Consider the following 21,722-nt stretch of genomic DNA (forward strand, 5'->3'; position numbering starts at 1 on the left):
TTGCTCGTTGCCTACCTTCCAATCCTGCTTTCCCCCCTGCCCAGTTGCCCCGTCAACTCACCAGAAAATCCAGTTAGATCCATGGCTTTGAGGTTGGTGGCCTTAATTATGGTGACTGTGAGGCGCCCGGCTGTGGGCAGGTAACAAAGGGAGAAATTCAGCTCCCCTAAATCCGCTTTTTCCTAAGAAACATGGGGGGAGGGAAAGAAGCATGGTCAAGAATCAAATACTCATAACAAGAATAAAAATAATTTACTGGAGGAGTTTTAAAAGATGCTAGATGACCACCTGTCATGGACCCTACAGTAGCATTTTGCACTGCTGATTCTGTATCAAACAGGAGCTTGAGCCAGGCACCTCTAGAAATCCATTTCAACTTTATGATTCTATTAATATTTCTGAATATAGTCTTGCTGGATTCTTGTCATGTTGGTTAACACCCTCACTAGACCGACCTTCTCTTCCATTTTCAGTTCTGACAGCCAAATTGGTTATGGAGTTAAAGAAGGTTGAACTTTCCCAGATGTTGTAGGGATTCCACGTTTCATCAGCTCCACTCAGTCTGGCCAGTGGTCAAGAACAAAGGGAGTTCTGGAACCCAACAAACAAGCGGGTTATGACTTCCCGATTCCTAGCAAAAGGACACTTTGCACTTGTCCTAGGTACAACTTCTATCTTGTGCTTTTTTTAAAAAAACTGGACACTCCAAGTAGCTCAAAAGAAATACAATAGCAACAGTTTTAAAAAATATCAGACCTGTAAAACAACCTTAGCACTGCAACAAGAAGCAGATACCAGCAAAAAGTATAAAGAGCAGGATCATTATCATAGGTTAGCCTTTTAATCCTTTAAAAGAAAAAGGGATTTAATTCGGCAGCCTAAGGAGTAACATTGGAGTACCCCTAATGGTTTTGGAGAGGACCTTCTTGAATGAGGGACCAGACTGTCACTGAGATGCTCTACCCACCTTGCCTCTGAAAGTGAGGGTATCCAAAAGAAAGCCTCTGTTGCGGGTTTTAAAACTGTTGGGCAACTTCTGGGCCTCCAGATGTTCTTGGCCTGCGGCTCCCACCAGTGCTCTCCAGCACAACCAATGCTGTGGTACAGACAATCCAATAATATCTGGAGGGCCCCAGGTTGCTCACCCATGTTATAAGAGAGCAAGGCAGGTCTACAGGAGGCACAATGATAGAAATACCCAGGCCTAAATAGAAACCTTTGAAATGGCTTCCTCAATCAGAATAAAAAGAAAAAGGGGGAAAAAGGAAGACCCTGTCATGTAGCCTCCTGTGGAAACACATTGCCCCTTTCGAAATTCAAACCCATTTGATCATTGCATGTGTATACTGTACTGTACTGGGCTTCAAGGCCTTCGTCCCAGTCTCCTCCTCCTCCCCCTTCTCTTTCATGGATGCCATAGTACTGCCAGTTTGTTTTTAAATTACCGTATTTTTCGCACCATAAGACGCACTTTCCCCCCACAAAACAGGGGGGGTGGAAAGTCTGTGCGTCTTATGGAGCAAAGAAAACAGATTACATTTTCCTGTTTTCTTCTCCTAAAAAATTGGTGCGTCTTATGGAAAGGTGCGTCTTATGGAGCGAAAAATGTAGATCCTTACTTAGCGCAGACATATGGAACTTCACTTTATTCATTTTATACAGAACCATTCTGCTAAAAGGGTGCTTTAAGGCAGCTACCGATAATAAAACAAAAACAAAATCTAAACTAAAATCTAACGTATTATTTGAAAGCTAACACAAAAACAAAATAATTTTAAGCATTGCTAAAAATACAACAGTTTAAAAGTTTACAACAAGCCACATTATCAGTCTCCAGTGAGAACATAATTTAGATTTTATTTCCATCTGATTTATTAAGAATACTAATAATTACCATAATGAATCACTTATCATGTCCCATTCATTCCCTCAAGGGGCCTTTTTCCTGATGCTTTCAATTAAGCTATGCTTTCTCATGTTTGGATTATGCAAACATTCAAATAAATACACATGAATAAATATATGTGGAATAATGGAAATGTTAACAGTTTCCCACACAAAGCAGAAAGATAAAAAGTAGCATATTTATGTTCCTCCTACAAAGGCTAGTCAAGGAATAATCCACATATCCACATTTAAGAAAAACAAAAATGCAGAGATCAAGGAGCCACTTGCATTTCACAGAACTCTTGGCCTTCAAAGAATTTCTACCAAATTTCATGACAAAAGGTTTTCGCTCTTGAGTGTAGGCTTGCTAGAACCTCTTTTTGTTTTTTAACTGCTTTACATGTTGTGGGTTACCAATCACATATGTGAATATACAGGAGGAAATGAATTAAAATGTATATGAATCAGGATTTGCATTACAAAGAAATATTGCTGAATGTAAATTTCCATATAAAGGCTTTCAAATATCCCAAAGAGCAAGTATAATTCCCTCCCACAGCTTCACTTCATTTCCTTTGAAGAAAAAAAGCAGATGACTAAAACACAGGTTCTCTCTCTGTATATAAACCACAACATGGTGGCTGAATATATTTATATATTCAGATGGAAATAAACCCTGAATTATGTTCTCACTGCAAACTGATAGCCGCTTGTACTAGACTTAAGTGTTTGGGTGGCACCTCCTTTAAACTGTTGTGTTTTTAACTTTGTTTATAATTCTTTTGTTTTAATGTTAGACTTTAGTTCAGATTTTGTTTTTTATTTTGTTTGATTATTGTTAGTTGCCTTAAGCACTTTTATCAGGATGGTACCTTCTAAAATTAATAAAGTTAGTGAGGTCCCACATGTCTGTGCTATGTAAGAAATTAACCCTATATTCTGTTTATTTACTGTGTGTGTGCGTGCATGCATGTGTGCCTGTGCCCATGCAGGGGTTACCATGTGTGTTTGTATTTTCAGGGAGCTCAGGTAGATTGGAAAATGCAAATACCAGCATGGATACTGACATTGAGCAGATTAGACAAATATCTTGTGTTCTCCTATAATTTTTATCACATGTTGTTGTTGGGATATGGAGTTTTTGTGTTTGTTTGTTTGTGTTTCTACAAAGGTAGGGCAAGGTGTCAGCTCTTTCTAAGCAAGACACAGGGCTTGGAAATAATATCTTATTATCCTTGATGCACTAATGGAAAAAGCACTGCTTTCACTTTAAGCAAGCAAAAGCAGATATGCTGCACACATTCGAAGATGTGCAGAGGCTGCACAGAAGAAGGGCGAAAATTACAATTCCTGCATCTCCACCCCAAGGAAAAATGCCTTTTGTATAGAGCAATACTAATACCCACAACAATTTCTGTTCTACAGAGAAGGGGTTTTCCTACTCCATGGCTGCTCCTTGCAGCCCTTTCAGGGAGATAAAGTGCCCCATAATTTGTTTATATCTTTATAATATTTTTACCCCACCTTTGTCTTTAAAAAGGACCCAAGGCGGCTTACGTTATTGAAAGACAATATTTAAAGCTGAAAACAATGAGTATAAAGAGGCAGCGTACATCATTAAAAGACAGTATTAAAGCTAAAATGATATGTATATAAATATCAAAAAGGAACAAACAAATACCACTCTGAGAGATGGTAAACACAAGTAGTACTAAAGACCCAGTCAGAGCAGTAATGTAACAATCTGTGTAAAAGTCACATTCATGTATCTAGTTACTGAGTGAAAGCTTGCCTGGGATTGAATGAAAGTGTTTGTGCATGATATTATTATTATTATTATTATTATTATTATTATTATTATTATTATTATTATTATTATTATTATTATTATTATTATTATTATTATTATTATTATTATTATTATTAGTATTATTATTAGTATTATTAGTATTAGTATTAGTATTAGTATTAGTATTAGTATTATTAGTATTAGTATTAGTATTATTATTATTATTAGTAGTAGTAGTAGTAGTAGTAGTAGTAGTAGTTGTAGTTGTAGTTGTAGTTGTAGTTGTAGTAGTTGTAGTAGTTGTTGTTGTTTTAGTAATGGTGGTGGTGGTGGTGTTATTAAAAATATGTTTACTCTCCCTTTCTTCCTTGAAAAGGATCCAAGCTGGCTCACATCATTAAAAGACAGTATCTAAAGCGAAAAATGGGGACGTGATGGCGCTGTGGGCTAAAACGCAGAAGCCTGTGCTGCAGAGTCAGAAGACCAGCAGTCGTAAGATCGAATCCACGTGACGGAGTGAGCTCCTGTCGCTTTGCCCCAGCTCCTCGCCAACCTAGCAGTTCGAAAGCATGCAAATGCGAGTAGATAAATAGGTACCACCTCGGTGGGAAGGTAAAACGGTGTTCCCTAGTCACGCTGGCCACGTGGCAACGGAAAACTGTCTTCGGACTAGCGCTGGCTCTACGGCTTGAAAACAGGATGAGCACCGCGCCCTAGAGTCGGACACAACTGGACTAAAAATGTCAAGGGGAACCTTTACCTTTTTAAAGCGAAAAACAATAAGTATACTAATACTTAATGAAACAAATACCATTCTAAGAAACACTAAACAAATGCAATACCAGAAACACATTCAAAGCAATAAGGCACAACAATCCATCTGAACGCCACACTCGTGCATCTATGAGTAGTCACTGAGGGAAAGCTTGCCTGAAGAGAAAGGTCTTTGCTTGCAGAAGGACAGCAAAGATGGGGCCCAGCCTAGCTTCCTGTGGGAGGGCGTTTCAAAGTCTGGGAGGACCAACAGAGAAGGGCCTCTCCCATGTCCCCATCAAACCCGCCTGCAAATGTGGTGGGGCCAAGAAAAAGGCATCCTTGCTTTCCAGGATAGGGAACTTGTGGTGGTGGGGAGTGTGATGTGTGGGAGGAATGCAACATATATTATGTTGTTTAGGACCTCAGTGGATATCCATGTAGTTCAATAACATTTCTGTGGTTGTCCAACATCAGGTTATAGAATAGCAGATGCAGAATATTCATATACTGATATTTTTATTGCCTACATTAAAATATTTCAAAGAGGTCAAAGTGGTATATGTGGCTCTCCTCCTCTCAGCTGTACTCTCACAACACTCTTGTGAGGTAGGTTAGGCTAAGAAGGAGTGACTGGTCCAAGGTGGCACAATACATTTCATTGCTCAGTGGCGATTAGGGCCATAATGTCCCAAGTTGTGATCTGCCACTCTGATCATGACACTACATTGCACATGCAAGCCTAGGACCTACACAGTCATTGCAAAATTTGCTTTGAACTTCCTGAGATTAACAGCTGGAATCCTTTTTTGGAATGGGGTGGGGTGGGAGAGGACTATATGCACAAGACATGAGGTACGTTGGGGTAGGTGAAGTGTGGCCCTGTGCAGCCTCAAAGCTGTCTTTGTAGCCCCAACACCCTCCCTCTTTTCCTGGCATAAAAAGGTAAACTGCAACCCTGGGAGCCTTCAGCAGTACCAGTTCACCTTTCAAAGTGGTCACAGCCTGTCCTGCATTTTAACCAGTTAAAATGCCAATTTAACCAGATTAACCAAAATGCCATTTTTTTCAAAACTGAATCTGACTTCTACTGCTTCCACTTTCTAGCCTGCTAGCTCTTTCCTGCATGTTTTGGAGAAAAAACTTCTGAAGTCTATGCAGCTGTCAAAAGTGACCTGAGACTGAGAGCAGATAACTGGCCCTCCCTCAGACCTTCCAAATTTGCCTGTTCCTGGCACATCTACAGCCATGTTCATAAATGCAGCCAGAATCCCTATGAGTGCTCATGTAAGTCTGCATAACTTGCTGTGGATTAACTCCTGATAATTAACAAGGAACAGGGGCACACTCTATTTGCATAAGTGGGCATGTGACCAAGCACTTCATCTGTTAGCTGCAATTAGCCATGGTAAGTTATGAAAACCTAATATGTTGTCCTTGTTTTACCTAGTGCTAGGCTATTTGTATTACTAGCAATAGTCTGACAATGCCGTCTATCTTAATAATACCTTCTACATTTAATTTCCCTTTGTCTAAGAAACCACAAAACTGAATGTGTGTAACATTTCATGCTCTGAAGTAGGCTATATATCTATAATAATAAAAAAGAATCTGCATCCATTTATCTGTTTGTCTCTATCACAGCACCAAGGGAAACGTAGGCCATGATGCCTTGCATAGCTACTAAGGCAACACCAGGGGTGCATGCCTTGGGGCACCTGGTTTTTCTAATAGATTAACCAATTTTATTTCATTACATTTTAGTTGCCTTCAGTACCATCTTCAATCATTAGGTGGAAAGCTTTCCTAACCAAAGTTGGGGGGGGGGGGGGGGAAGCTGTAAACTCCATTGCGGCTTCCCTATTTGCAGAGGGCCCCAGATATGTCATACTTGTGCAAGCAGTTAAGCAAGCGAGCGAGCGTGTGGGGTTGGGGGGGGACAAGGTCTGAGCAGGTAGAGAAAAAGTGCAAGCATGGTAAGTAGTAGGCTCTCAGGGTTTCTAACATGAAAATAGGTACATCTGCTAGTCCTATAATAAATTAATTAGTCCTTAAGATGCAATGAGACTCTACTGTTATCATGCATGGTCTGTAACAATGTTGACTAGATTGATGCTTTTCTGCTCCCAGGTTTAGCAGACCGAGACATTATTCTTCCATTATTCTCCCTTGACAATGATAATTGGGTTCCAACGCTGCTGTTGATTGTGGTAATCTGGACCTTGCTTACATACCCTATCCACAATCTAAAAGACTCCTTCCGTATTATTTATTTAGTAATGTATTTAAAATATTTATATATTGCCTATCAGGTCAAAACCCTCCCAAAACGACCCACACCAGAGCAATAACCCACACATCAATTGAAAAAAAATTAATGAAACTACAAACCAAAACAAAAATGAAAAATAACATTAAAACACTGCAAGAAAAGTATATGTCCCTGCTTATTGTATTTCCATGCATTGAGGTCACTATGGCCAAAAACCTGTTCTGTGCTTCCACCTGAGCAATTTGAACAACCTCATTGTCCACAGTAGATTACCGCTGATTAGACTTCATTTTCTTAATTCTGGGTGTGCAGGTTCATATGTAATAAGATGAAGTCAAATGCACTCAGAAGCTGGAAAAGGAAGTCTTTAAACAGCATTGATATGCTGATAATGATAATGACATTCCCATTGCAGAAACGGATCCCACCCAACAGGATTTTGGCAAAATTCAAAAAGATTTTGATAGGCTGAAGCACTGGATTGAAAACAACAAATTGGGGCAAGTGCAAAGTTCTATACTTAGGCAATATATAAAGTTTTACATCAAACACAGAGTTACAAGATAGGGGATACTTGGCTCAGTGACAGAATGAACAATAAGGATCTTAGAATTGTTGTAGATCACAAGCTGAATATAAGTTAACAGTGCAATGTGACTGCAAAAAAGGCCAATGCTATTTTAGGCTGCATTTCCAGAAGTATACTCTCCAAATTCCATGAAGTACTAGTTCCCCTCTATGTTCTCATATTGACCACTGTGTCCTGTTTTAGACACCACACTTTAAGAAGGATGCTGACAAACTTGAACAAGTCCAGAGGAGGGCAACAAGGATAATCAGGGGACTGGAAACCAAGCCCTATGAGGTAAGACTGAAAGAACTGGGCATGTTTAGTCTTGAGAAAAGAAGACTGAGGGGAGATATGATACCACTTTCCGAATACCTGAAAGACTGTCATACAGAGGAGGGACAGGATCTGTTCTTGATCATCCAGAGTGCAGGGCACATAATAATGGGTTTCAGTTACAGGAAGCCAGATTTCAGATGAATATCAGCAAAAATTTCCTGTTAGATCAGTTTGACAATGAAACCATTTACCTTGGGAGGTGGTGAGTGCTTTAACGCTGGAGGCATTCAAGAGAAAATTGGACAACCAACTGTCAGATCTGCTTTGATTTGGATTCCTGCACTGACCAGGGGGTTGGATTTGATGGCTTTATAGGCCAACTCAATTATTCCATGAATCTATGGTTACCTGGAGTGGTGATGGTGGTGGTGGTGGTGGTGGTGATGATGATGATGCCATCACTGTGGCTCGGTAGGGACTCCAACTATTTAACAACAGTTAGGTCTAAATTACTCTGCTAGAATCTCTCGGCTGTTCAGATACTGCATGAGCACTGTACTTCAGCAGCTGGGTACACAAGCTATCCAGGATGTTTTTATCTATGTAACAGTTCAATCCCACCTTTCCTCCACAGAATTCAAGATGGTAATCACTGTCCTCTTCCTGACTTTTACTCTTACATCCACTCAGTGAGGTAGATTTGGCTGAGAAATACTGTGGTGAACTGTCTAAAGTTATAACTGAGTGAAAATTTTAATCTGGACCAAGTCAGTCTGATCCCATGTAACACTCTGACCACTACAATGTCTAATCGGGTTCATTTGCTGATTTGTTCTATTGAGTTCCCTGAAACTTTTACATTCTATCTGGCTCCACATAATGACTTGTGGGGCTATAGCAAAAACAAAGTATGCCCCACAAGCTTGTTCTTTTCATAGTAGTATGTCATCCTGTGACTTAGTATAGCTAAGTAAATGAATCAATGGGGTTTGTGTTAGAAAAGATGAACAGGCCCCACAGATACCAATGAATTGACATGAAGCACAACTAACTCTAGGCTCCACCTAGAACGTGGTGTAATGGGCTGCCACTCCCTGTCCCATAGCCCCTGAAATGGACATGTTGGCCAAAATCCTGTTGCTTTAGTGTAAGAAAATTAGTAACTTTCAATCTAGCAAATAAAAATCTCTGCTGTGATTTCAAGGAGCCAGCCACCCACCCCGGAAAACTGCAGCCAGGATTCTTTATTTGCCAAACTAGAATGGACTGAAAGTTACAAATTTTCTTCTGCTAAGCAAAAGGATTTCAGTCACTGAAAGGGTAACTTCCTGGCATGGAGATGCAGTGATGGGAAGAGCTGCATCTGTCACATTCCTGCCTGCAATGTGGTTGTTAAAGCCACGGCTGCTATCTGGGAGGGGAAGGGGGGGGGAAGTGAAGACCAACCTAGAAGCTGAAGTTTCTATTTCCACAGTGAACACCCCTGTACAGTTCTCTATTCCAAGGAAAGGTGTTTCTTTAAAAACAACAACAGGAATCTTGAGCGCACAAGCACTCATCAAACAGGCAAGAGAAAGGAAGCTTGACATTGGACAAGAAAGGGGACAGGAGGCTAAAAATTTTAGCCGACGGCAACGAGGGTGGAAAGGGTGCCAACTCACCCCATGTTACCAGGCGGTGCGTTGTTTCCTGCGTGAATATTTTATGCCCTTTTACCAGCTCGATCCCATTTGCAGCTTCATCAATATGAATGAAGCTTTCCCCTCCTTTCTTCCCCTCCCCAGCCGGTACTCTGACTCCACTCCTCAGCCCTTTGGTCTGCTTTACCAACTCACTTGTTTCTGGCCAGGCAAGGGCTTGGCTGGCTAGCGGCCAGGCTGTCCCACAGGGACCAAAGGCTGAGAAGGAGAAAGAGAGAGAGATGCACTAGAGCAGGTGTGTGGGGAGCACAATCGTGCCCAGATGGGAAAAAAAAAGGAGAATGATGATGGAAGGGGAGGAACTGATTGTAACTCAGTGGCACAGGGGAGGGAGCATTGCCTTAATTTAAACAAGGTTTGTGAAATATGCCGTGACGTACCAAACTGAGGTGGTTGGTTTGGTTTGGGAGCCCCTGTGCTAGAGCCTGGGAAAGTTACTTCTTTGATTGTACCTCCTAGAATCCCTAGCGGACAATCCCCCACGGCCCATGATAGGGGAGATATGTGCGGAATTTGTTGTCCTGCAAGGTTACTTTGCAAGCCCTAGTCATCCCACCCCCTCACCCCCAAACACACATTTCAACTGCATCTGCAGATCAAGACATCAATCAATAAAGGGGATCCTTGTATTTGGAAAAGTGCCTGTCAGTGCCTATTTGCCTGGTTTTTCAGCTATTCCCCATTCTCCTGCTCATAACAGATGTGGCTTTTGAGATGGCAGCCAAATTCCAAAGCCTCATCAGAAGCTTCTGAAGTCTATGCAGAAGCTATATATATATACATACATACACACACTTGCTTGCCCCCCCCAGCCTGCATTAAATAGACTACCCAGGTTTTCCAAAATGTCTCAAGCATTTGCAGAAAATGTTTCACTCCCCTCATGTCCAGGATGCTCCACACAGAATGACAGATTCTGAGAGCTGGGGGGCCTACCTTCTTTGGCACCCTGGGTGGGAAGACGGAAGATGATTGTAGGTCAGGAGTGGTCAAAGCATGGCCTTCCAGCTGTTGTCAGAGTGGGACTCCAGCCTGGCTCATCAGGTACTATATAATAGCCAAAGGTGAGAAGAGCTGCAGGCTCACAATCCCTGGAATGCTACACTTTGCCCAGCCCTGGCCTAGGACAGAAAACATTCAGAGGGAGAATGGCGCAGTGGGGGGACTCGGCATCTTCTCTGCTCCCTCTCCCCTGGCTGCTGTGCAAAGCCTTTAGGGGGTGTGGCAGATCCGATGGCAGCGCTCCGGCTGATTACGAAAGTGGCAACGCTTTGATCCAGGAGCTCGGCTTTGTTATATTACGGTTTCTGCTTGACATGCAGTTATTCCAGGCACAGAACTTCCATCAAGGCCAGAGGAGGGGAAATGGAGATACCACTCATCATTTTTAAGAATACCTTTTCAGAATATACTTTAAAAAAAAAACATTTTTATATAACCACCACTTTGAGGTAAAGGGATTTGTAGCTGGGCGGAGGGTGGGGAGGAGGAGAAATGGAAAAAGAAAAGAAAGGCACTGATTTGGACACAGGCCTTTCAGCCGTCTTGAGTATCAGATTTATACATATGCTTGAAGCTACTACAGTTTAGGGCTTCATATTATCAGGGCTTCTAAATGCCATTAAAATTGGTTTGATCCATCTGTAAACAGCAGTGGTAAGGCACCATCCAAACTTGACACAGCTCAGGGCCTCAGCATATACTGACTGTCTGCATCACAACAGAGCCTAGAAAAGTTACTTTTTAAAAATTACCACGTCCCTATCACCAGTGCCACTGAACAGATGTAGGAGTTTTCTCTCTGTCATCCAACCTTCTCTTGCACTCGCATCCAGCCAGCACCAATGAAGAGAAGGAGTATCGGCAGGATGGCAGCCAAGGCACCCCATCTGCCCGAATAGAGAAACGCTTTCCTGTGCTTTTGCATAACTCCTGTTCATAAACCATAGTTTTAAAAGAAACAGTGAAAATTAAAACCTCATCAGATCCCCTTCTTGCAGCAAGTGAGGAATAAGCAGCTATAAAGCACATCCGTAGACATTTATGTCCAAAGGGCTAGCCGTGTCCATCTGTTGCAGTGGAAACAGCTGAGTCTTCATACAGCCTTAGAGACCTTAATCGATTTATTACAGCATGTCATGGACTATATTCCCACTTTTATCAGATAACTTATGTGTCCAACCTCTCCAGACACACTGTTGCTGACCTTAGATTAGCCACTGTGGGAGAAAAAAAAGGATTAATGGGAAATTAAAATGAAGGCAGCAACAACTGGTGATCATCATGTTTTGGGGGAGATGTGTGCACACAAGCCTATGGTGGGCAAAGGTAGGGGGAAAACAGGTACACACGCACGGGGGGGGGAAGCAAGAGAGAGGAGTAAGCAAACAAACATGTTCACACACATAGAGGAAAACATTTGCTGAGATGCTTCCTTCCCCACCCGCCCCCTTTGTTCACCTTACAAGCCAGTGGAGGAGGGAAAACATTCACCCTGCCCTCCAATTAGAAAAGTTCCTACCTGCTGCTACTTCCCCCGTTCCTGGCTGCAAAGCTGAGCAATTCTTTCATTCCCTCGCATTCATTTTCTCATTGTCTTCCTCCTTCTCCTTCTCTCTTACTCACACAGGGTGGGAGGAGGCAAGGAGTTCAAAGTAGGGGGCACACAACTAAGCGTCCACCTCAGGAAAAGAGACTGGCAGGAGTGGGGTGGCTGAGGAGAGCTAAAGTCTGGATCGGCACAATGCCCCAGCGATAGACAGACTGCCGAGCTATAATTCATTAGAATGTTCTCTAGTTCAGTGGTCCCCAACCTTGGGCCTCCAGATGTTCTTGGACTTCAACTCCCAGAAATCCTGGCCAGCAGAGGTGGTGGTGAAGGATTTTGGGAGCTGTCCAAGAACATCTGGAGGCCCAAGGTTGGGGACCACTGCTCTAGGCTATCACAAGAGGTTTCCATTTTGAAAAGGGGTTCCAATTGTATTATATATACTGTATATTAAAACTGCGGGATAGCTCAGTGGTGCAGCTGTCTGGCTGTGGGACCAGTGGCTGATAGTCCAATTCCCCACTGTGCCTCCTAGACAGGGGCTGCGCCTGATGATCCATAGGGTCCCTTCCAGCTCTGGAGTTCTAAGAGGATGATGATTTAATTTGGTTACCTAAGAATGTTTGTGCTACTGGCCATAGATTTGGGAATGGCTCGTGTTAACACCATGGCAGTACATTCTGTACATAATTTCCCTTTCACCTCGGGGTCTACAGGCTCACCCTCTACCATGGGTATTGTATATCTAAAATTCAGCATAATACTTTTGGCATCTGATAAAGCAGACCATACCCCAGAAAACCTTGTGTTGTAATGATTTGTTAGTCTTTCAAGCACGTCAGAACAGTTTAGAGTTCAACATACTTGACGTAAGTTCTCTCTGTCTTGGTCACAATAGCCCTATAAAGCAGGCCAGCCTTACTTTGGCAAGAAAGGGGAGTTTTGAATTTGTTGCAACATCATTCTTATGAATGATAAATAGTGTAGGTACAACAGCAAGTGAAGGGGGGCTTATTTTTATAATCATATACTCCTGACACATGGGTCAGGGTAAATACTACATGAGGGGAGAGGTGAATGATAGGTCTTCCTTCCCTTCTCTTTTTGCCCAGAGGGATAATGTTGGAAGTGGTGCATGAGACCAGCATGCAGCATTTGGTATAACTTGTTCCTGTTGTGCATTGCAATTTGAACCTGGGACTGTCTGTATGCAAAGTGTGTGTTCTACCACAGAGCTACAGCCCTCTCATCACCTCGTGCATTTATTCTGTTAGTCCTTCTCTGCATAGAAACAGTTCCTTGATAGCTCACTTGGGGTCAGCTCTTACTCACCATGGGCGACAAGGTAAATGTTTGTGTATAGAATGGAGATAAACTTGGACAAGTCTAACTGAGGCTGTACCAAATGCTCTAATTGCATAGAATGGACCCTTTATAGAAAAGCAAAGGTTCTATACAATACTCCCAAAATTATACTCTCTCTCTCTCAGTCTCTCTGTGCGGTGCAATCGTTGTCCCTTTTTGTAGCTCCTTGAGTTGTCTTTTATTGTGCTGCGTCCTCCTTACAAAAATGACCACAGCTAATTAGGGAACATGTGAGGAATGTGAAATAGCTCAAATCGGATTTGGCTCCGAGACAATGTCAGTGAGGGCAAACACAGCCAATTCGAAGGAAGGACAATGATTGCCAGAATTAGGAGGCAACATTTATCAGACCAGAAAGATGGGAGGACATGTGGGCGGCTACTTCTGAAATAGACTGGATGAAATGTCACAGTTCTGAACTCATGCTCCTCCCAATATCACCCAAACTGCAGGGAGCATCTTTAACATGTGGAAACGGTGCTAGGGACGCAGAGACCGTTTTAGCTTGACTCTGTATCTGACTTAGAAAACGCAAGACATCATACCTGTTTAATATAGTCAGTTTCCTCAATATAATGCCCAAGGTTTCCAGTGTTTCAAAGTGTGCACCATTAATATACCTATTTTCCAAATATTTATATCTTATCATCTCTCTCAGAGTGGGATACAATCAATAGCACAACCTTAAACAATTCAAAGTAATATACATAACAATCTGTAAACAGAACCAAATTACAAGCATCCTTAAATGCCTGGAATAATAGCCACATTTTAATCTGGTGTTGACATGGGGCCTCCAAAGGTAAAGCATTTCATAGCTAGGGTGTCACCTCAGAGAACGCTCCCCTCCTATATCTCAATATAACATACTGTTCCCAAAAGATGGGTCACAAAGAACAGCTACCTCAGTAGATTCAGTGCTTAGGCAAGTAGACATAAAGAGAGTTGTTGTTTTGTGCCATCAAGCAGAACTGACTTATAGCAACCCTAATAGGGCTTTCAGGATAAGTGAAATATTTAAGGAGTGGGTTTTGCCAATTTTGCACGCCCAGTGAGCTTCCACAGCTGAATGGGGATTTGAATCCAGGGCTCTTGAGTCCTAATCCATCATTCTATCCACTGCACCACACATAGGGAGAGAAGTCCCCTCAAATACTGTACAGAGATTCCAGGCTACTGGAGAATCATCACCAATGCCTTAAACTTGGGAAAGGTTTTTAAAGTAACCACTAACACTGGAGCAGTGATTTTAAAATTAGCACTATATGATTAATGTTGGATGTTCATGGCAGCAGTCTAGGATTTTTATTTTGCACTGGCTACAGCTTTTGTATTGTCTCTTCAAGGGCAGTCCCATACAGAGTGCACTGCAGTAATCTAGATGGAAAATTAATCCCGTGCATGAACTACCATGGATGGGTTATTCCTCCAGAAATAGTTGACACACCACTTGAACCTGACCAAAACCACTGTGAAATGCTGAGGCCACATTAGCCTCCGGTGACAAAGATGAATCCAGAGACACTCCCAAACAGCCTACCAGCTTTCTTAGGGCAGAACTTGGAAATAATTTACTAAAAGTTTTTAGTATAATTTGTCAAAATTTTCTGCATCGTCTATAAAAACGTGTTATTTTTCATTGTTCAAATAGCAGGCAAAACTATTGTAACATTTCCTGTTGAGTTACAGCTGCGATACAAGGATATCTGCAAGCGAGATCTGAAGGCCTTAGGAATGGACATCAACAGATGGGAAACCCTGACATCTGAGCGTTCAGCCTGGAGGCAGGCATTGCATCACGGCCTCTCCCAATTTGAAGAGACCCTTGCCCTGCAGGCTGAGGCAAAGAGGAAGTCACAAAAGCAGCAAAACCAGGGAGCTGGACAGGGGACAAATTGGATTTGTATTCAGTGTGGAAGAGACTGTCACTCTTGAATCGGCCTCCTCAGCCACACTAGACGCTGCTCCAAGTCCTCCATACAGAGCACGATACCATAGTCTTTCGAGACTGAAGGATGCCTAACCTATAGTTCATTGCAGTCATTTTTACAAGTTGTAAGTGATATTTTGATAAGACTGCCCATGAACCAGAGAACTAGGATCAATTTGTAACTTCCATTTTGATGCTGGACGAACTACATTCCATGCTTCACTCCGGAAACACACTCCCAATACTTAGATTATATTTCACATTTCAAAGAAAATCCTTTTAGTGAACATACAGTAAAAGCTGGGACAGATTTGATCCTGACAAAAAGAACTCACTGGATAGACACTACAACACAGCTTGACATGGCGAGAAGCAGTCAGAAAACTTGGAGACTATTGAAAAGACTGAATAAGGATCCAAAGAAAAGGACACCGTGTGCAAACTTAATCCCCAACCAAATAACACACTAACTGCTCCTTGGCAGGGAAAACTAAACAGCACATAATAAAATTGCAACATCAAAGTGATAGAGTGAGTGTAATGAATTTTCCACTGCCTTTATATTGGTGGAACTAGAGGAAGCCATAAGAAGATGTACGAATGGCAAAGTGGAGAAACTCAGTGATATCCGCATTGCGCAAATTAAACATTTTGGGCAAAACACAAAGGAATGGCTCTTTTTATAACTGCTGGATGAGACAAAAAATCCAAAAATATGGCAGAAGATGAAAGTAATCGCTATAATAAAACCAGACAAAAAAACCATCAGGCTCCAAAAGTTATAAGCCAATCTCCCTACTATGCCAGTTATACGATGTGATTGAATGAATTACTGTATATTTAATCGTCTAGCTCCTAAAATTTAACCTCTTATAATTCCAGAACAGGCAGGCTTTAGACCTGGCAAGAGCTGTATGACTCAAATCTTGAAATCTCGCTTAGGATATAGAACATGGTTTTGAAACACATAAAATACCTAGAGCAGCATTTGTCAACCTTACAGTGGCACATGATACTTTCAGCAACAAATAACTGCTCAGAAATCTCTAGCTCCTTACTAAGGATCATAGACTAACAGAAGGTTCCTGTTCTACTTCAAAGCTGAAGATTCTTTGTTGAATTTCAAGAGAGGCACAGTTGCTGGAGAAACCGAAAGAATGGTCTCCCACGGTTGCGTTCTAGCACCAATACTTTTTAACATTTCCACAAATGAAAAACCAGCGTTCCCATATTCCAGGAGTTTCATCTACAGTACATGGATAATCTTGCCTTGATGGTCCAGGGGGAAACCTTTGAAGCCTCTGAGCACCAGCTAATATCTGCATTAGAAGATATTTCTTTATATTATAAAAACAACCAGCTGACACCAAATCATTTAAAGACACAGGTCTGTGCCTTCCACTTAAAGAACAGAGAAGCAGAGAGAAAGCCCCAAGTTAGCTGGGAAGGCAAGATTTTAGAACACTGCCCTACCCCAAAGTATTTGGGCATCACTCTGGATCGAACCCTGACCTACTAAAACATTCTCCAAACACCAAAGAGAAAGTTGCTGCCAGAAATGGGAGACTGGCAGGGTCAGATTGGAGTGCACAGCCACAAACAATAACAATAGCTTTGTTCCTGTGCTACTCCACAGCAGAATATGCTAGTGCCGTATGGTATAAATCAGCACATGCCAAACAAGTGGATGTAGTCTTTAATGACTCATGCAGGATTTTTACTGGCTGCCTGAAACCTATCCCCATTGAAAAAGTCAATTATTTGGCTGGCATTGCACCTCCAGACGTTATTTGAGAGATGCTAGCAAATAATGAATAAAATATAGTAATGCAACACTAAACTCATCCACTTTATGGACACCAATCTCCTAGATGATGGCTAAAATTGAGGAGAAGTTTTCTGCACACATCCCGGACTCTAAATATTAAATTAGAAGATGCTAGATGAAACTTATGGACAGCAAAAAATACACTTTGCTCAATGGATGAATCCTGAACACCATTAGGACAAGACTCTGGCTGAACCGTCTTGAAGTCACTTAATATATAAGCAGAGTAGGAAGATTAAAGAATAATCAAATAAAATGGGGCTATAAAGGACAAATTTTCTATGACTGTGGAGAAATTCAATCAATGCAGTATTTATGTGCATGTAATGTATACCCCACTAAGCATACAAAAGAAGATCTAGCAAATGGCTAATGCTATCAAAGTAGCCAGCTTCAGGTCAAAAAACAGTACAGTATATACTTTTAACTATATTTCATATATATCCATAATTTTAAATTGTTCGACACTCTGATTTGGCTAAAGAAGTGATATTATGAATTTTAACTAACGAATTAATTAGCCAATGAATCAGCAAACAAATATAATTTCTAAACATTTTTAAAGCAACAAATGAAATCACCTTAACAATCTGACATTTGCATTGACACTTCCAAGCTTGGCTACAGGAGGAATGCAACCCCATCCAGAACAAGTTGGTTATCCAATTCCCAGACCTGGGAATAATCAACTCACAGAACTTCCATCACCTTCTTGGGAATCCAGCTTCAGTTTAGTGACCTCCAGGCAGCCTGCTACAAGCATCCAGACACTGCTTTACCACCTGCGCAACCACACCTGACCCTGCTGACAGGGAGAAATCAGGCAGCATAGTGATGGCACCCAGGTCCAAAGTCTCTGAAGACCTCGTCCAAACAGTTTTGTATAGATGTTGAATGGGGAATGGTGGCAGAACAGAACCCTTTCTCGTTCCACAGCATAATAATCAAAGGGTTGGTCATAAGTTCTCCATTGCATATGTAGCTAAAAACTTCAATTATCATGATATCCGTTGGGAGAAAAATTCTGAGAATTATGGCCCTTCCAAGAAATTCCTAGCTTGTGCGGCTGGTGATTTTCTCCTACAAAAAGTGGAGGGAAAAACAGGAGTAGCTATCATGGGGCTTGATCCTAACCAACAGAGATGACTGCGTGGAAGAAGTGGCAGCAAGAGGAACTCTGGCCAAAAATGACTGTGTTCTACTTCAGTTCTTGATTTCAAAAGAAACAAAAAGCAGAGTGTAGCCACATGTATACGCTGGACTTTAGAAAAGCCAGAACAATATTGGCAAGCCCCCATGGCAGAAACTCCTGACAGGAAAATGAGTTCAAGGAGGGTGGGAGTTTCGTAAAAAGGAAAAAGATGAAAGATAGAAAACAAAACCAACCAACCAACCAAAAGAACAATGTGGCTTCTCAAAAAGCTCAGAGAGGACCTGAAAACAAAAATGTAGTGAAGACTCCAACACTGGAGGTATTCATGAGAAAATGGGACAACCATCTATCAGATTTGTTTTGATTTGGATTCCAGCACTGAACAAGGGGTTGGTCTCAATGGCCTTATCTAGGCCCCTTCTAACTCCATTGTTCTATGATTTTATGATACAGTCGTGCCCCACTTAACATTTAACCCGTATAATGACGAATACGCTTCACGACGATGTTTTTGCGATCACAACTGTGATAGCAAAACGATGTTTTAATGGGGTTTTTCGTTTTGTGACAATCGGTTCCCTGCTTTGGGAACCGATTCTTTGCATTACGAGGATCAAAACAGCTGATCGTCGGGTTTTAAAAATGGCCACCAGCTGCTCAAAATGGCTCCCCACTGTGTTTTTGGACGGATTCCTCGCTATACAGGCACCTAAAATGGCCGCCCCTATGGAGGATCTTCACTGGACGGTGAGTTATGCAGCCCATTGGAACGCATTGAACGGTTTTCAATGTGTTTCAATTGGCTTTTTAATTTCACTTTACAACATTTTCGCTCTACAGCGATTTCGCTGGAATGAATTAACATCGTCAAGTGCGGCACCACTGTACTAAAACAGCATCACCCACACCTACAAGAGGCAGGTGTTGATATATACTGGAAGCCCCTCCCCCAAAATTGGCAGAAGAAACAAAAATCTTTAGGGAAAAGCACATTAAAAGGGAGAAGAGAGGTGGAAAACTGATTATTTGGAAAGAAAGCAGCAATAGTAAATGAAGAGTAGGATGAAATGGAATGGGGTATTCCAGAAAAAGGGCATCTCCGGCTGACTGCCTGGCAATCTGAACAGGCAATACTCTGCAACATTTTACTGCAGGTCACCCTTGCCTGCTCCCACCTCGGCAGAAACATCCACTGCCACCCTGCTCCTCTCCATGCTTCTGTTCCAAAATCAGCCGATTTCCTGGAGCTCAGGAACACGATCACGATCCATGCCAATTGCTTTCAACTCGGAGAACAGTTCCAGCTTTGGAAGAGAAGAGTAGAAGAGAGGGTGGCTCTCGATTTGGATTGGGGTAACTGGAACAACTGTCACAGCTCATGGCGGTGTGTGTGTGTGGGGGGGAGAGCCCAGAACGGAGATGAAGGGGATGTCTGCCTGGCGCATGTGGGGGCGGGGGATAGTGCCTGCCTCACACCTGACTGCCCTAATTAGCCACCAGCTTCTTGAATAACAAGCTCAGCTAAAAATATTCACAGGAAGAAAGGGCTGGGGGAGAGAAAAAGCAACCCTATTTGGATCTCTCTCTGAAAGGGGAGCAGATGGCATGATGGAAGATGGCAGCCGGGAGAAGCCAACAGGTAGTTAAGAGAAGGGGACTTCTGCAGCTATCAGATCTCAGTAAGGTTCCCTTTTATAGATGACGGCTCTCAGGATGGGGGATTCCTGGAACTGTCCCTCCAAAAAGGAACTTCTCCAAGCTTCCTTGTGCTTTACGCTTTCTCGTCTCTGTGTCGTTTTTGGTTGCCACACGAAGACTCCCTCTCTGCTCTCCCTCCTTGTTTCTCCATCTCTGCCCTGATGCCTTATAGTGTCTACTCTAGCCAGTTCTTTCCTCTACGTATTGCCATTATCCATCCTGCCCATCTCACTTCTCACTCTTTACCTCTTTTCATACAAGCCCTTTTACACACAGACTGCCCACTGTTGTTTCACTTTGCTCCCTTTGCAGGTTGCAAAACATAATGCTTTTTTCCCTTCTTATTTATGCTTGTGAAGTGACCAAATCACACAAAATCTAGGAGATCTGCGATAGCCTCTCGTCTTTTTTTGGTACACTTTTAACCAGACAGGCTCAGGGAGCGCCCGGGAACAGCCTTTGCCCTTTAAATGCTCTCAGCAACATGCTGGGACATCTCCCCAATCGAAATCCCATCTGTTGAAGATGCTATCAACCGAGAGAGAGAGAAAATCATATGTACTATAACTTTGCACAGTGTTTTCACATGCATACTATTCCAGCAGGGAAATGACTCAGTGGAAAGTGTTAACGTCCCTACTCCAGAGCTGCTACTTCTAATCAAAGTCTCCCTAACATGTTTTAAAGTAAAAACAAGCAAAAGCAAACAAAAAGGTCAGGTTATCCCATCGCAGCAGTGTATACCCTTTGGTTCCATTTCACACAATGGATACACTAAGGCCAAAGGAAAAGGGGGTTGCTTTCGACAGCCTCAATAATTAAGAAGGCCTCTGCAGGTTGCCTTTCACAGTACACATTTCACTCCCTGAGGCTGTTGCTGGAGGCTCAGACTTGTGACGAGGACAGAATGGGACAGATGCATGAGCCATGCCTCCCCCAGGAGGTCATGTACTAAGTGAGCAGCAGCAGAGTAATAGAGCTAACAGGTAGGACAGTCAGGAGATGCACACTGATGTTAGCTTGACTGACACAGCAAAGAGATCCATGTGATCTCACTCTTATGACTGAGGAAGTGGACTTGTCCACGAAAGCCCACATTAAAATATAGCAGATAGACTAACACAACTACCTCTACAGGCAGGAAAAGGGAGCCAATATGGAAAAAATGGCAGTATATTTGGTTCGTACAAATGGTTGCAACGCAGGCTAGATTGTGGGCCAGCCACTTTATATTGCTGTCATCAATGTTACCCCCAAGCAGTTTTAACGACCATCAGAACCCCACTGCCTGAGCAGAAGTTCCAATTAATTTAAAAGACCACTTCTCTGCTTTAGATCCCACCCCTGCCGCACCGCTGCATGCCATGGACTTGTGCCAGAGCTCCTCCTCAATCAAGGATCTCAAGCATGGGCAACATAGGATCTTTGAGCCACATACACCCTCATCCTTGTTTTTGCAGAATCTGGAAGATCCACCTTCAGTTAAAAAGAAACCTGTCAGACTAAAAGCATGGAGATCCCAGGAGGCCTCCCTCTCCATCACCCAATTTTCTTTTTAACAGAAACACGGAAAGCTCTTTTGAAAGGGGGAAACTCCCCTACACGCAAACAGACACTTTACACTTTGTCTTGATCCAAGGAAGCCTTAGAATTTGGTGTGTGGGTGTTGAAACTGGACATTATATCAATCACTTCCAGTTTTGACTCTCAGTGGGTTTTTTTTTTTTTTGCTCTCTGTGTATGTATGTGTGCAGCCATGCACACATGCATGCACACACACATATGCAGCACCGCAATGGCTGCAAAAATTGCTCAGCCCTGGAAGAGGTCTGACATCAGTCTTCTTGCAAAAGCCCTGGGTTTAATCAGTTGACCCCATCCACCATCTGGTGTCTTTACCAACAGCAGCAGGCCTAGGTTTGCAGCATAATGATTATTTTGGCTTTCAGAAG

At 42.4% G+C, this 21,722-nt stretch overlaps 1 protein-coding gene and 1 long non-coding RNA gene across 5 annotated transcripts in view; one reads left to right on the plus strand and one right to left on the minus strand.

Moving 5' to 3' along the window:
* Window positions 1-21,722, minus strand: part of SYT3 (synaptotagmin 3) — a 63,974-nt gene that overhangs the window by 8,959 nt on the left and 33,293 nt on the right. For all 4 annotated transcript variants that reach the window (XM_020808237.3, XM_078378013.1, XM_020808240.3 and 1 more), the window contains one exon: window positions 62-182. In XM_020808237.3, the coding sequence (XP_020663896.2) occupies window positions 62-182 (121 nt within the window). The remainder of the gene's footprint in view (window positions 1-61; window positions 183-21,722) is intronic.
* Window positions 180-20,499, plus strand: LOC144583674 (uncharacterized). Its single transcript, XR_013537600.1, has 3 exons — window positions 180-662; window positions 4,053-7,566; window positions 14,851-20,499. It is a non-coding gene; the product is annotated as an uncharacterized LOC144583674 (long non-coding RNA).

This window comes from Pogona vitticeps, chromosome 6 (genome assembly GCF_051106095.1).
Source record: "Pogona vitticeps strain Pit_001003342236 chromosome 6, PviZW2.1, whole genome shotgun sequence".
Taxonomy (NCBI): Eukaryota; Metazoa; Chordata; class Lepidosauria; order Squamata; family Agamidae; genus Pogona; species Pogona vitticeps.